General features: G+C 46.1%; 1 protein-coding gene across 1 annotated transcript in view; it reads right to left on the reverse strand.

Moving 5' to 3' along the window:
- Positions 1-2,914: 2,914 nt before the first annotated feature.
- Positions 2,915-12,902, reverse strand: part of fbrsl1 (fibrosin-like 1) — a 287,043-nt gene continuing 277,055 nt past the window's right edge. Inside the window, exons 11-20 of the mRNA XM_053420416.1 lie at positions 12,438-12,488; positions 12,128-12,223; positions 10,505-10,576; positions 10,252-10,281; positions 9,872-9,943; positions 8,957-9,089; positions 8,154-8,237; positions 6,879-6,962; positions 5,818-6,088; positions 2,915-5,398 (exon numbers count right to left, since the gene is read on the reverse strand). Of these exons, the coding sequence (XP_053276391.1) occupies positions 4,111-5,398; positions 5,818-6,088; positions 6,879-6,962; positions 8,154-8,237; positions 8,957-9,089; positions 9,872-9,943; positions 10,252-10,281; positions 10,505-10,576; positions 12,128-12,223; positions 12,438-12,488 (2,181 nt within the window). The 3' untranslated portion in view covers positions 2,915-4,110. The remainder of the gene's footprint in view (positions 5,399-5,817; positions 6,089-6,878; positions 6,963-8,153; positions 8,238-8,956; positions 9,090-9,871; positions 9,944-10,251; positions 10,282-10,504; positions 10,577-12,127; positions 12,224-12,437; positions 12,489-12,902) is intronic.

The following is a 12,902-nucleotide window of genomic DNA, read 5'->3' on the forward strand; positions in this document are numbered from 1 at the left end:
GTTTGCCTTGAATTCGCTTTCTTTTTTTTCCACCCATTCGAAGCATTTGAGTGCTTCCCTTTACCCCACCCACCCCCTCCCCTAATTCTTCTCTTGTCTCGTGCCCATACATAGAACAGAGAGGGTGGTGTGGCGGCACGGTGCCATCCTGTGGGTCCCTGAATGAGAGGCCTATCGCTGCCAGATGCAACCAGCTGCATAAATGTTATTCATTTTTCATGGCTTGTGTACATAATATGGCCAGTGTGGGAGATTGTGAGGTTCCACTAAAGACTGGAAAAATCCTCAAAATTGAATCAAAGTGGAAAACTTATTTTGGCTGGCGGCTTTTCTGGACCTGCTCCTTTTCCACCTCCCTTAATTCTCTCCTACTCCTCCCTGTCTCACACCACCTCTCTCTGAGGTTCCTCTGTGAGTGATTTACAGTTTATTCCTTCTCCTAGGCTGCATCGGCAGGTCTCCCTGCACAGCCGTAGTGGGGGTGGTGTGAGACAGCCAGCATATTTGTCATGGATCCAGAGGTGCAAAGACATTAGACAGCACTTTGTCACCAGGGTCTGGAATTCACACCATTTGGCTGTTTCCAAGTCAGCTCCTTAACCGCTGACTGGCCTGGTTTTTGTCAGCTGCCGCTCTGTTGACATTGAGGGCTAAAAAAAGATGGCAACATGGAAGGATGTATGCCGTTAGCCTTTTTAGGTGGTCAAATCAACACGCAGTCTACAAAGAGCGCTGTGACAGGGATCCAGTGCCAAAGCCCTTGACTTGGAGCTCTCTCCCTCAGTTCACAGTTCAGATATAGTTTAGAGGTTTAGAAGGGCTCTCGTCAGGGTTTGCTACTCCCCGCAGAGCGATGGGCTTGAACTCCACGCAGCGCCACAGCCTCCCAAATCACCAGGCCCAGCGGAGGCCCCAGCAATCTAAATGTGATAGAGTCGGGGGCCTCTCGTCTCATTACCAATCTCCATTTCAAAACAGCCTTCTACTGGGAACTAATGCATTAGCTCTCGTTGGGGGAAAAGTCTAGGGAGCCACTACATAGCGGCTCAAATACGCTTTCATACATGTTTTATCAGCGGGGGAAGAGAGAGCAAGAGAGAAAAGGAGCTTGGACCTAACCATTCATTTGTTGCCCATCTTATTAGCTTGGCGCTGTGTTATTAGCAGCCATTGTGCTCTATAAAAGCCCCTTAGGCTTGTTCCAATGTTCGCTGAATCTGGGGTGAGCTCTGTGCCAAGCGCTTTTTGGAAGTATTTGAGAGCATGAAATTCAATCCTGAACCCTCAGCGCCGAGTTTTCTCACAGATAAATGAAGAGGATTAGCAGAACAATAAAACAATGTCAACCTCAGATACCACCGTATCCTATTAATTGGGATTATAGAGGAGAAATGTGTAAAAAAAAACACAATCTTGTATCACAGTCGCTTCTTTGTGACAAGCTGTTACATGAAGCCCTGTCAAAGTAACAATATTTCATCCAACATGAAATGCGTATTAAAAAAAGAACGGGTAAATACAGAAAATCATACACAATGCCAGCGGAAAAAAGAGAAAAAAATCCTGAACATGAAGAACAGCCCTGGAAAAAAGCTGACAATTGCAGTCACTGTAATAACCCACCTTGGGTTGGATATGCTAGACAATGTGTCAATTGATTCCCATCTGATGATGGACTGTGTGTTGAAATAAATTGACCTCGCCAGACGATGAGTGAAATTGATGGAGCTTTTCATCTCCGGAGGGCCGCTCCACACTCCGCCGTAAAATGGATAGAGCACAAGGCACAGTGATTGAGGCGGGGGGAAATGTAAGGTGTGTGTTCTTCTCCTACCAATGCTTGTTTGGTAAATAATAGTTACAGGAAAAATCACTATGCAGTAACTACAGGGGTTAAGTACCTTTTGTTGACTAGATGATTAGGTCTAAAAGCACACAGCCATAAAGTGAGGCTGGCCGCTGACAGATGCTACCCGTTGGAGGAATACGAGGCTCAATTACCGGGGGGCTAAATTGAAAGTGATAGTGATTTAAGTCTTCCCAATAGGCCAGCCCCATTCTGGAAAACAGTCTTTTCGAGAAGCCCTTTAAAAAAAAGCCAGCTGGAGTGTGTGAGACAGAGGCGTGCCATTGATTTTCAGTAACATCCCCTAATGACCTGGCCACGGTTTGATCCACGCTGTTATTATGGCCTGATACCGCGGGACAGGATTGGTGGGTCTCACAGCACACAGCAGCGAGATGAGTAGTTGGGGCATTATCAAGATGAATTGGTCGTCTCTGGACAGGCGGCAGGCATAGCCGAGGTCTTGTCAATATTAGGACGGGGCTCCTCAGGGCGCCCTCCGTGGCCCACACCAGAGCGCCTTCCGGCCTCATTAGACAAGCAGATGAGTGTTGTGCATGAGGAGAGGAGGCGTACGAGAGGAGAGAGGAGCCTCCCCTCGCCATCCGATAGCCTGCCTCCCAGGCATTGCTCCTCTTAATGAGTCCAGACCACGGGTCAATATGCCACTGGGCTGCCAGTCAATACCGGTTACCTGCAACACAAACACTCAAAACCTGCTTTCATACAAAATCAATGTCCTATTAGTCCCTCCCTGTATTGCCTTGGCCGACTCTCATCGATCCCCTCTGAAGAGCTCTGCAGCCCATGTATGACAGATTATGGTCAAATGATCTGAGAGCTTAGGCTACTCTGCCGGCCAAGTCTGTTGCCTTTATGATTTCAAAGTAATAGCTTGACATCAGATGAGCAAATACTCTAAAAACTGAAAAATGAGGCACAAGCATTATTGGCAAACCCATCAACCCAACATCAACATTCCACGCAGTAGGTTTGGCTTACTGACACACTCAGTTCTTGGGAGTCAGCACTGACAATGAGTACCAGAATTAAAGACAGGCAAATGTATGACATTAGGTCCAAACTTTATTCCGTACATTTTAAACCATGAATGTTCATTTTCATTTTTTGCAGGCCTAAAACTCTACTTGCTTTGTATACAACAGTCTAAGAAAAACAACTGCACAACACCACAAGGTTGACAGAGAAAGTCCTTTTGCCGCCCACTAAAAAGTGTCCTTCTTTTCTGTCCGGGGCTGGTCCAGTTTGTGACTTGGAAGTCTTTCAATAATTCATCATTATTTCATTGGTAAATATAAACACATGTTAATCCAAGTTTCTGTAGGTATCCTCCACTATCGTCCGCTCCCTCCAGGTGATCTCTTCGTTAGGGTGCTGTGAGCTGCTTTGCATAGATTGCAGATGATCCTTGTAGGCCCCTTTGCAACACCCTCCTGTGGTACTTCCCATCCATTGGCCAGGCTTGTCTGTTACCATGATATTCAACGGGGACATGATTCCCCCATGTTTCATTTAATTTTGTTTTTCTAGAAATGGTTAAAAAGCCTAATAAATGTACACGGTAATTTTGCAGCGAAGGAATATCAACAAGATATTTACATCAGTTTTCTTTACAGAGACTGAACGAAGACCTCATAATATATATTTATCTGCATATCTCAAAGGCAAAACAAATGAACAAAATTCGGTAATGTTACATTGTACATTGTCATCATTGAGGATATCCTGGTACCATGAGGTTAAATTACTGAGGGTTGAAACCAAAATCCAGTCTTTACAGTGGGTCATAATGGATATGTCTCACAATCGACTGGGATAAATATTGTAAAAGGTGTGACTTATGCACAAAATACATAAAATTCATAGAAATGATATCTATACATGGAACAAGGATAGGAAATGTACAAACTCATTTCAGGACCTCTCTTTTCGCACAAAGCTGAAAAAGATATTGGATTAATATATTAATAATTATCAAATATTTATGTCGGATATAAACATACACATATTTGTGTTCTCTGCCGACATTATTGAGCCTCCAGTCCATAAAAAGTAAAGTCATGGCATGTGCTTGATCGGCCCTACACACCTTTACTTTTACTTTACAATCATACCCTTTCCCTTAGGGAGTTTTGCTCTCCTCTGGTGAAGAGCAGTGCATTTTGTTCACAAGAGGATTTCAGATTAGGGGAGTGGGGTCTCTTGAGTGCGTCTAGTAAGACTTTGTGAACGTTTCTAAGAAGCTACCGAGCCTCTACCTCTTTGGGGTTGCGAGATGGGGAGTAGTCCCGTGGGTCCTGTGTGTTCGTTAGGGGGGTAGTCCTCCTGGGTGAGGCTGGCCTGGCACTGCCGGCTGGCACAAGGGGTGGGGGTGCACTGAGTGCGGCAGTGGGGGGTGTTCTGTTAAGAGGGCCGTTGTGTCCTGTGGAGGGGCTTAGTCTAGGGTAGGGCATGCCTCCGAGGTGGGGCATAAAGGGGCCCATGTGGGGTAGATGGCCCTCCATGGGGGACTGGTGCAGCTGATGGAGGCGTGCTCTGTCCAGCTCCTCCCGCAGGTGGAGGCGCTCTCGTTCCTCCACCTGCTGCCTCATCCTCTCGTGCTCCCTGCGCACCTCCATCAGGTGCTCGTGGTGAGAGTAGTCATGAGCCTCCCTCTCACGGTAGGCCCGTTCCTGTTCGTACATGCTAGGGAAGCGATGTCCTTGCTCTGCCCTGATCTGGAAGTCCATGCGCCGCTGCAGGTCCAGGCTTCGGTAGGCCTCTCTAAGAGGGTCCCAAGGGAAGGCTTGGTGTGGCAAGCGCTCTCTACCTGCCAGAGGGCTCACACCCATAAAGGGAGCCATACGAGCCCGGTCTAGCACGTTGAGACTGCCCATCTGGGGCATGGCACTCATGGACAGGGGCAGAGAGTGTGCCATGGGGACACCGTGCATCCCAGGTGCTGAGATGTCACTGCCACGCTGTGAGGAAAGAGTCTGCTGAGACAAAGGTGGGTGGTGGTGGTGTGGGTTCATATGTTGGCCCATGGGAACTGAAAGACTTTGGGCTGGTGGGTGGGGGGCTGGCTCAGAGCTCACCACCATGACCTCCTGCTCCTCCTTCCTCTCCTCCTTAATCTTCATGTCATGTTTCACCTTGTGGAGGAGGTCTGCAGATGGGGGCTCTTTCTTCTCGCTGTCCTTGAGTGTAGGTGGGGGCCCACCTACCATCTTCAGGTTCTGCTCGTTGATCATTGCCTTGGAGTATGGAGAAGGAGAACGTTGACAAGGTTTGATGGAGTCTTCTGAGGTCCTCCTCTCCAGCATCTCCTTCCCAGGGGAGCGGCTCTCTTTCACCTTCACGTCCGACTCTCTGTGGCGCTCCAGCAGCTCCTTCTCCGCCTCACGAACCCGGTCTACGCTGCCGCTGTGATGCCGTCCCGAGTCACTGGAGTTCTGGCTGTTTGAACGAATCAAGTTGCTGATCTGGTAGCTGACTGGTGCCGAGGCTGGAGATGAGCGGTTGGAGTGTCGGTTGCGATCCACAGAATCCCTGTAATGACAATATAAGACAATTCTGTTCGTGCTAGTTAAAACAATGCCGGTTACCATGCTCTAATCTTCCTGTGTTCATGGTTCAAGCCTTAATTCTGATAGAAACTCCTGTGTGTTGCTTCTAAATCATCCACGGAGATCCTTCCAATACATTTTTGACTGATAGCTACCCTCATAGCTTAATTTTTCCTGTTTGATTTGTGTCTTCCTATTGGATGCATTTTAATTCAGTTTTCAAGAATATTACTGATGCCAGAGGAGTTGTTTCCTTCTTGGGGGAATCATATAATACTTTGAAATAACACACTGAAGTGAAATTGAAGATCAATTATTTTTTTTATAATTGCTCTTTTGGACTGTATTTGAAAGCTGAATCTTATAAATAATTCTAAAAAAGCTGAAAGACCATAAACTCACCTGTCTTTATCCTTCTCCTCTTTGCCGATGGACGATTCTCTTTTCTCTCTTTCCCTCTCCCTCTCCCTCTCTCTTTCCCGCTCCCGCTCTCGCTCTCTTTCATGGCTGTTGGCCGAGTTGCTCCTCTCGTTGTCTGCGGTCTTGGGCCACTGCGGTGGGGTGGGGAACGAAGGCGGGGTGCGTCGAAGTCTGTTCCAGGTGTCGTGGTGGGGGCTGCCAAACGTGGGCAGTCCTCCCGGCCCCTCCTTGGTGCCAAACATACTGTTGGGCCCTGGAGAGAAAGGGGAGACAGGCGTGGGACCCACTGTAAGTTAATTGGGCACAAAACCTTCTTGAGGACACATAAGATGGGAAAGACTCAAACAAAAGCTGCTTTTGTCTTTGTCTCTGGAGATTCTCTCACTGACGCTGTTTGAAAGAGTTAGAGGTTAATGGCTCCCCCCCCCCCAGTGGAAAGAAAATACTAATTTGCTTTTGGACTAAAGGGCTTCTCCCCCCTCCCCTTTTTGCACGGGATGAAAAGGGGAGACTCACTTGCCCTCTGGAGTTGAGGGCTGTGAAAAGCCAAAGGCAGACCTTAGCATTCCACAGCAGTCTATTTCAATCACATCCATTTTCACAACAGGAGTTGGCACACAAAAATAGAAGCGGGAGAGAAAGGCACAGAGAGAAGGATGCATGGGTAAAAGAGAAAGCCCTCCATGGTGGTGCAGAAGGGGCTTGTCAAATAATTAATAGATGAATTGCCACCAAACGACAGACATGAGAGTGCCTGTTGGCAGTAGTGCAGTCAGATTAAAGCCAGGCTGTTGGGGACATGGTTGGTGGATGAAGTGGAGGCAGGGAGGAGGTCTGCTGTGGTGTGTTGTGCTGCCTTGTTGGGCCTCGCTGGGCTAGCGGCTGCTTTGCCACAGAAACTAGAGCTAAGTGTCTTAATTTTTCTTTCCTCCCCTCCTGGGCTCTCCCTGTGGTCTAACTCTGTCCTGCTCTGTTATGCCACTGTCCACAGGGGCCAGACTAAAGGGGGGAGCGGTGGAGGACGATAGGGGGCCAGCGCTTACCAAGCGAGGGGTTGCCTAATCCTCCGAAGGCACTGCTTGAAAGGTTGCCGAGGCCGCCAAAGGAACTGGAGCGACTGAAAGGATCTGCAAAATGCCAAACAGGGATTAGCAAAAGGGGGGTGGCTGGCTAGCAGTGCTCACCCCAACACCAGCCCATTCCACTCGGCTTTTCTCTTACAAGCGAGCTGTGGTTTTTTTAGCGCTGCCCCCCTAGCTCCCTGCCTGATAATCCTGCCAGGCCGTCTCCATGCTGGGTTCACTGACCCTAACCGGAGTGCAGTGTCTCTGACCCTGCTGGGTGCAAGTGCAACAACATTGCTTGATGGGGAAATTAGTTTTGAGTGTTTGGAGCAGATCTGAAAATGGACTGTGGTAGGGCAGGGGAATAAGAAGCTGTGGAAATGAGGCTAGACAGAGTGTAATGATTTAACTGGAGAAACGGTGTCAGATGGGATCAACTGGTGCAAAGCCCGAACACCATAGAGATATAGTAACCGAAATATCAACCCTGAGAAGTCAGTAAACATCAGTCATCAACTAATAATTTGCAGTGCTGTTTTAAAAAATCCTTCAGGAAATGCAGACGGTATCAGCAGGTTTAAGGATTTTCATCTGTGGGGCTTGTTAATGTATCAGGACAGACAACAATTGAGAAATCTCCTCTGCCTCAAGCATGAATTCCCCGGACAGGAACATGTTGTTTGCCAAGTCTTCCTCTTCTGTGCACCGTGCATTCATGGGCACAAAATGGATTGACTCAAATGCTTATTTCATGAAATCAACTTGCCACACTGAATCCAAACAGGGTCTCTGTGATTGAGTCGTGGTGAATACATGAATGGCTAGAAATAATTCCATGCATAAATAAATACAGCAACATTAATTTTGAATTACAAACTTTGCAAGCCAATAGAAAATAGAAAAACGTATCATCTATGCAGCTGCACTGGGTTCAGTTTCTCCCAAACAAATGGGGGGTGTGGAATACGGCTGAAGAATCAACCCAGGAGTTATTTAAGGCTACATTATGAATCACAGTGTCCGATTATATGATGGCTACTGCGGCAGCCGACTGACGACACTGGCCAGTTGGATTCCACAGTAACCCTCGAATGAATCTGAGATCAAAATATCTCGGTTTCAAGTTACACCCCAGTGGCTTGTAATGTTTTTAAAAACAAGAGTGGTGCAGGGGCGACAGAGTGAGTGAGAGAGAGAGAGAGCGAAAGGGGGGATAAATGTATCACAAAATGTTAAAACGAGGGGGTTACTTACACTTACCTGCCAAATGGCTAGGAGGCAGGAAGCCGCTGGGATGTGGGGCGTGGCCATAGGGGGAGGGAGCTTGGTGGCCAGAGCCTATAAGAGGAGGACAACAGCATTATTATGATCCAATCAGGCATTCAGGCACAGAGAAACTAAATTCATTTTCCACAACAACAATCTCAGCTCCGACCCCTGTGAAAGAGGTATTTTTCTTCCTGCAACAGCCTCACTAACGTGTGGGATATACCATATACTAGATGAGATAGACACAGCTGAGTAATGAGAATTCATATTTTGAATTTATTGCAGCTGTTGCATGTCAGTGAGCCATGCTGTAGCTAGAGCTGCTTATTGAGGTCACTTGCCAGGAGCTCGCATATCTCACAAAACGCTGTTACCATCATCACCCGTAATCCATGAATGGTTAATGAAAGAACCAATTACAGGAGTGTCTCCTACACACCACTGCATAATTACCAGTGAAAGGCTGTTCGCCTCTCTGTTGCCCTTCAACGCGGGCAAATCAGTCAATTACCTAACCGAGAGTCATCCATATTCATTTCTGACTTTACTGGCAAAACATTTGCTACAAAGCTGCTACAATTAAGTGAACATTATACAAGAGGAGGGGTTGGGGGGGGGTGATGCCATTTTGTTACAACGGTGGAGGAACGATTTCGACATGTGGCTATAAAGGCTCATCTCCATAAAGACAGAAACGTTGTTGCAGAATAGAATAATTTGAGTGTTTGGAATGATTAGTCTCGGAAGGTTCATCGCCCTTGCATTGGATGCTAAGAGACCCCACTGACCTGTGGTAGAGAAAAGGGGTCGTGCCAGGTCATGGGGGTACGGGAGCCCTGGGAAGACGCCTGGACCTGGGGGTCGACTGAAGAGGTCCAGCTTCCCATTCATGTCAAGTTTGTGAGGATCCAGCTGCATTTGCTATAGTCAAGAGAGGAAGAGAAAGGGAGATGGAGACATACAAAGGAAATTAGGTCGGTAGGCAACAGTACCAAACATTTCCATCAACAGAGTGAGAGGGATTTATGCTCAGCTACGCTGGGTGAGGGAGATCAGAGGAAGACAGATACATCAACAATGGCTCCATGTCTCCAATTCTTGCCAACTGTGTTATAACAAATATATGTAAGCTGATTAGGGTCACTAAATCCTTGCTAACGGGCATTCAGAGCCCGAGAAGAGCTGACACCACAGGGCCAGTGGCATTAGCAGAGGATCTCCATGGCGAGGCCACACTATCCTCGGTCAGTGAGAGGAGAATTTCCACACAAGCTTTATTTTTGTCTGTGCTCACATGTTGCATTTTTGTCAACACATATTAATTCAATTGTCACTCAGTGGTGCAAATGTGATGGTTTATGATCTGCCCCTTTCTCGTTAAGCGGAGTGAGCCATGCACAGAGCGTCTAATGAGCTTTAGGGAAAACTTAAACAAGAGGAGACAGAATTTTTTTGGATTTTGTGTCGTTATTAACATTAACAGCATTCTGCTCCTTTTTCTGTCACCTGACATTTCCAAGCGACATGATCTTTCTGAATCCAGTAACACGGTTATATTGTTTGACAGGTAAAGATCCAACTGTGACATGATGAGACTTATCTGTAAGTATGTTATCTGGGGCATTATTTCATTACCAATATACTGTATCTGGGTTTACATGACAGCAAGACTCCTGAAAGACATCAATATGCATCTCACGCACCTTCATTTTCTGCTGGTGGTGGTAGATCTGCCATGCGATCTGGACATGCACTGCACACCACTTGCCAGGTTTCTAAAAATTTTGAGAGAGACTGGGGTTAGCTTGCTGGCTTTGATACGGGGAGCTAAAAGTGGATTCTGGCAACACGATTTTTCTGGCCAAACTACAAAGTGGGAACTCATCCGAATTTTCAACCGGGCAACGGATTAAGAAAATCTAACCCTGACTTTTACCCAATCGAGACCTCAAATCTAACTGTAAGTGCAGCTGCAACATGCCGCAGAAATTTGAGTGATGTAAAGAATTTGCAGTGTTGAGACTTTGTGGCCTGGCCAGAGAGATGACAAGTTACACAAAAGATACACAAGGCGACAACTTACCCTGACAGATGTCCTGAATGGATCTGTTATCTGTGTGAATAAACAGACGACCATTACCATCATCAATAAATAATAACACCTGGATAAATGCGTTTACAGGTAGGCACGAGGAGAAGTGTCTCAAAAAGATAAGAATGCAGAGACAGGCATTCACATCTCTTTGAGACACATGCTGCATTGTACATGTGTGGCTTTCACTGGGAGGGACAGAGCAACAGGAGCCTGGTTGGGACGCGTTCGGCCTCATGCTTACCCGTGGATCCTTGTGTAGGAGTGTGTGAGGTACTGCTCCAGGACGTGCGCCTATGTCGATGGGATTAGATGCCTGACAGAGACAGAGACAGAGAGACAAAGACATACATGGTGATCAAGGGGATCTACTGTCGTTGAAACATTTATAGAATATTTAGATCCCTGTTACATAGCTACTCTATGCAGAATAATTCAAAGAAAGTACGTTGACCCCAAAGAATAACTCTCAAACAGGGGTCTGGCATCCTCAAGGCTATTTAGAATAAGTAACATAAGGACTAAACCTTGTGTCCATGTTGTTCCAGTAACTCTTTTCTAAAACCACTCGATCCTTCAGCTAGAGATGACAGCATCACTTTAACCTTATATCCTTCCGCAGTAGCACTATAGCTCACTAATCCTCAGCTACAGCTACTATATAGCTGATGTCATAGATAAAACAGGAGTGATGCTGCAGGAGCTGAGCCGCCTCAAGGTAACGCACCTCCTCTTTAACTCGCTGCGGCACAAGTGCTTAGATCAGCCTTATTAATCCTTCCCTATGTCAGAGACAGCAAGGATCCAGCAGGGTGACCAGCCCCCAAAAACAAACACACATCCCAAGCTCCTTTCCAGGATTACTTAGCAGGGTCTTTAGACACATAAGATGGTTCCTTGAGCCACCTGGAAGGGCCTGCCGCAAAAGGGCCCCTCCATGACAAAGTCTGTTGGGAATCGGGCCAGCGGATTTAGGGCAGCTTTGATTAGTGGCTTACACCGGGTCACAGCCGCTGGGCATCTGCCAGACGGACTAACACCCTCATTCTCCTTCCCATCCCTCACGTCCCTACCTCTCCTGCATCGTCTCTCTTTCGAGAACAGATTTGAGCTTTTCTATCCCCGACAGGTCAAAAGTCAAACTCGGGTCATAACAGATTAAAATGTGATGGGGTAAGGTTTAATTAGAATCCTGTTTGATATCTTCAGCAAAGAAAGCTCTGCCGATTTTGATTATTCACGACAGCATATCTCTTATCACCAAATCTGATCTAATGTAAATATCCATTCTGCCTAAATATAAAGTTTTTGATTTGCCATTTTTTTAATTAATATATTATTCAAGGATATATCTTTAATGAATCACATATAGAGCATACTTGCAGTGCATACTTGGACATTTGCACATTCTGCTTTTTCATCAAAAACTACAGCACCATGTTTCTGGTTACATGTATGCTTACCATCCATAATAGTGGCTTCTGTGTTTGGTGAGAATAAAAACCTACAGAAGTTGGCTCAGAGAGCCACATGGCTTAGAGGTACTGACACAGTGTATGTTAATACACATCTGATTAAAAACTTCAGAGTGTGTAGAGTCTATTTATTATCCCTTTCATTAACTTCCTTCAGTGAGTGTGTGAAGACATTTTGACCCATGCAAAATCTTGGCACTCTTTATATACAGCAGGGCATTTAAACAGCTTTTTTTTAACTGACTTATCCTTGCTTGCACAAAAAGAAAAACTTGCATCTTAACATTGTGGTTGTGCTATCAGTGAGCTGTTGTTTTAATGGTGTACAAGCCCATGCAACTTAATCTATCTGTTTGTGGATCATGGGTTGAAGGTGGGGACGTGGGGCTGACCTTGGGCTGGAAGGCTCCTTGCAGCGAGCTGAAGGGTCCTGAGTGTGGGAGCAGCGGGGGCATGCCTGGCATTGTGGGGGGGTAGGAGGGGAAGAACTGGGGAGAAAAGGGGGGAGGATGGGAAACACAGAAAGACACAAAACAAAATCATACAGAGATACGTACAAGGACTCAAGCGTATGCACACACACACACACAAAACCACAGCCCAGATAATTGCTGTCATGGCAACATTCAAATATGTCAAATATTTGATTTGCCAAATGCAAATATAAAAAAAAGAATATTTGAATAACAAAGAGAGACTCACGTTTGAATGTCTGATGAATGGATTGTCCAGTTTTGGGGCGTATTTGTCGAACTGGAAGAGAAGAGAAGAGAGAAAAGAATTACAAAACTTACCTTACCTAAATCCTTCATGCAAAAGCCTTTTTAAATAAAACCATCTCATTATTTTTACATCATGAAAACATAACATGTGATCAACATCTGTAACTGGTAATACGCAGGATTTTGATCCAGAGTAATAAGCCCTGGAGTAAAGCAGCTGGCTCGCCCTGGTCATGGGTTTACTTAAACTGCATGGTCAGATAGGCAGTTAAATTACTAACAATACAGCCGCTTTAGTAGACTGCCAAGATGAAGGCAGCCTGCATCATTTTCCAATTGAGCATACAGAGGTTGGGCGTGGAGGCCCAGCTTTGGGAATCAGACCGTTTTAAAACCAGACCAGTTGTTTCTATTCACTGGAAAATTGGTAGAAATGTGAATCTAA

Source organism: Pleuronectes platessa, chromosome 4 (genome assembly GCF_947347685.1).
Source record: "Pleuronectes platessa chromosome 4, fPlePla1.1, whole genome shotgun sequence".
NCBI lineage: Eukaryota > Metazoa > Chordata > Actinopteri > Pleuronectiformes > Pleuronectidae > Pleuronectes > Pleuronectes platessa.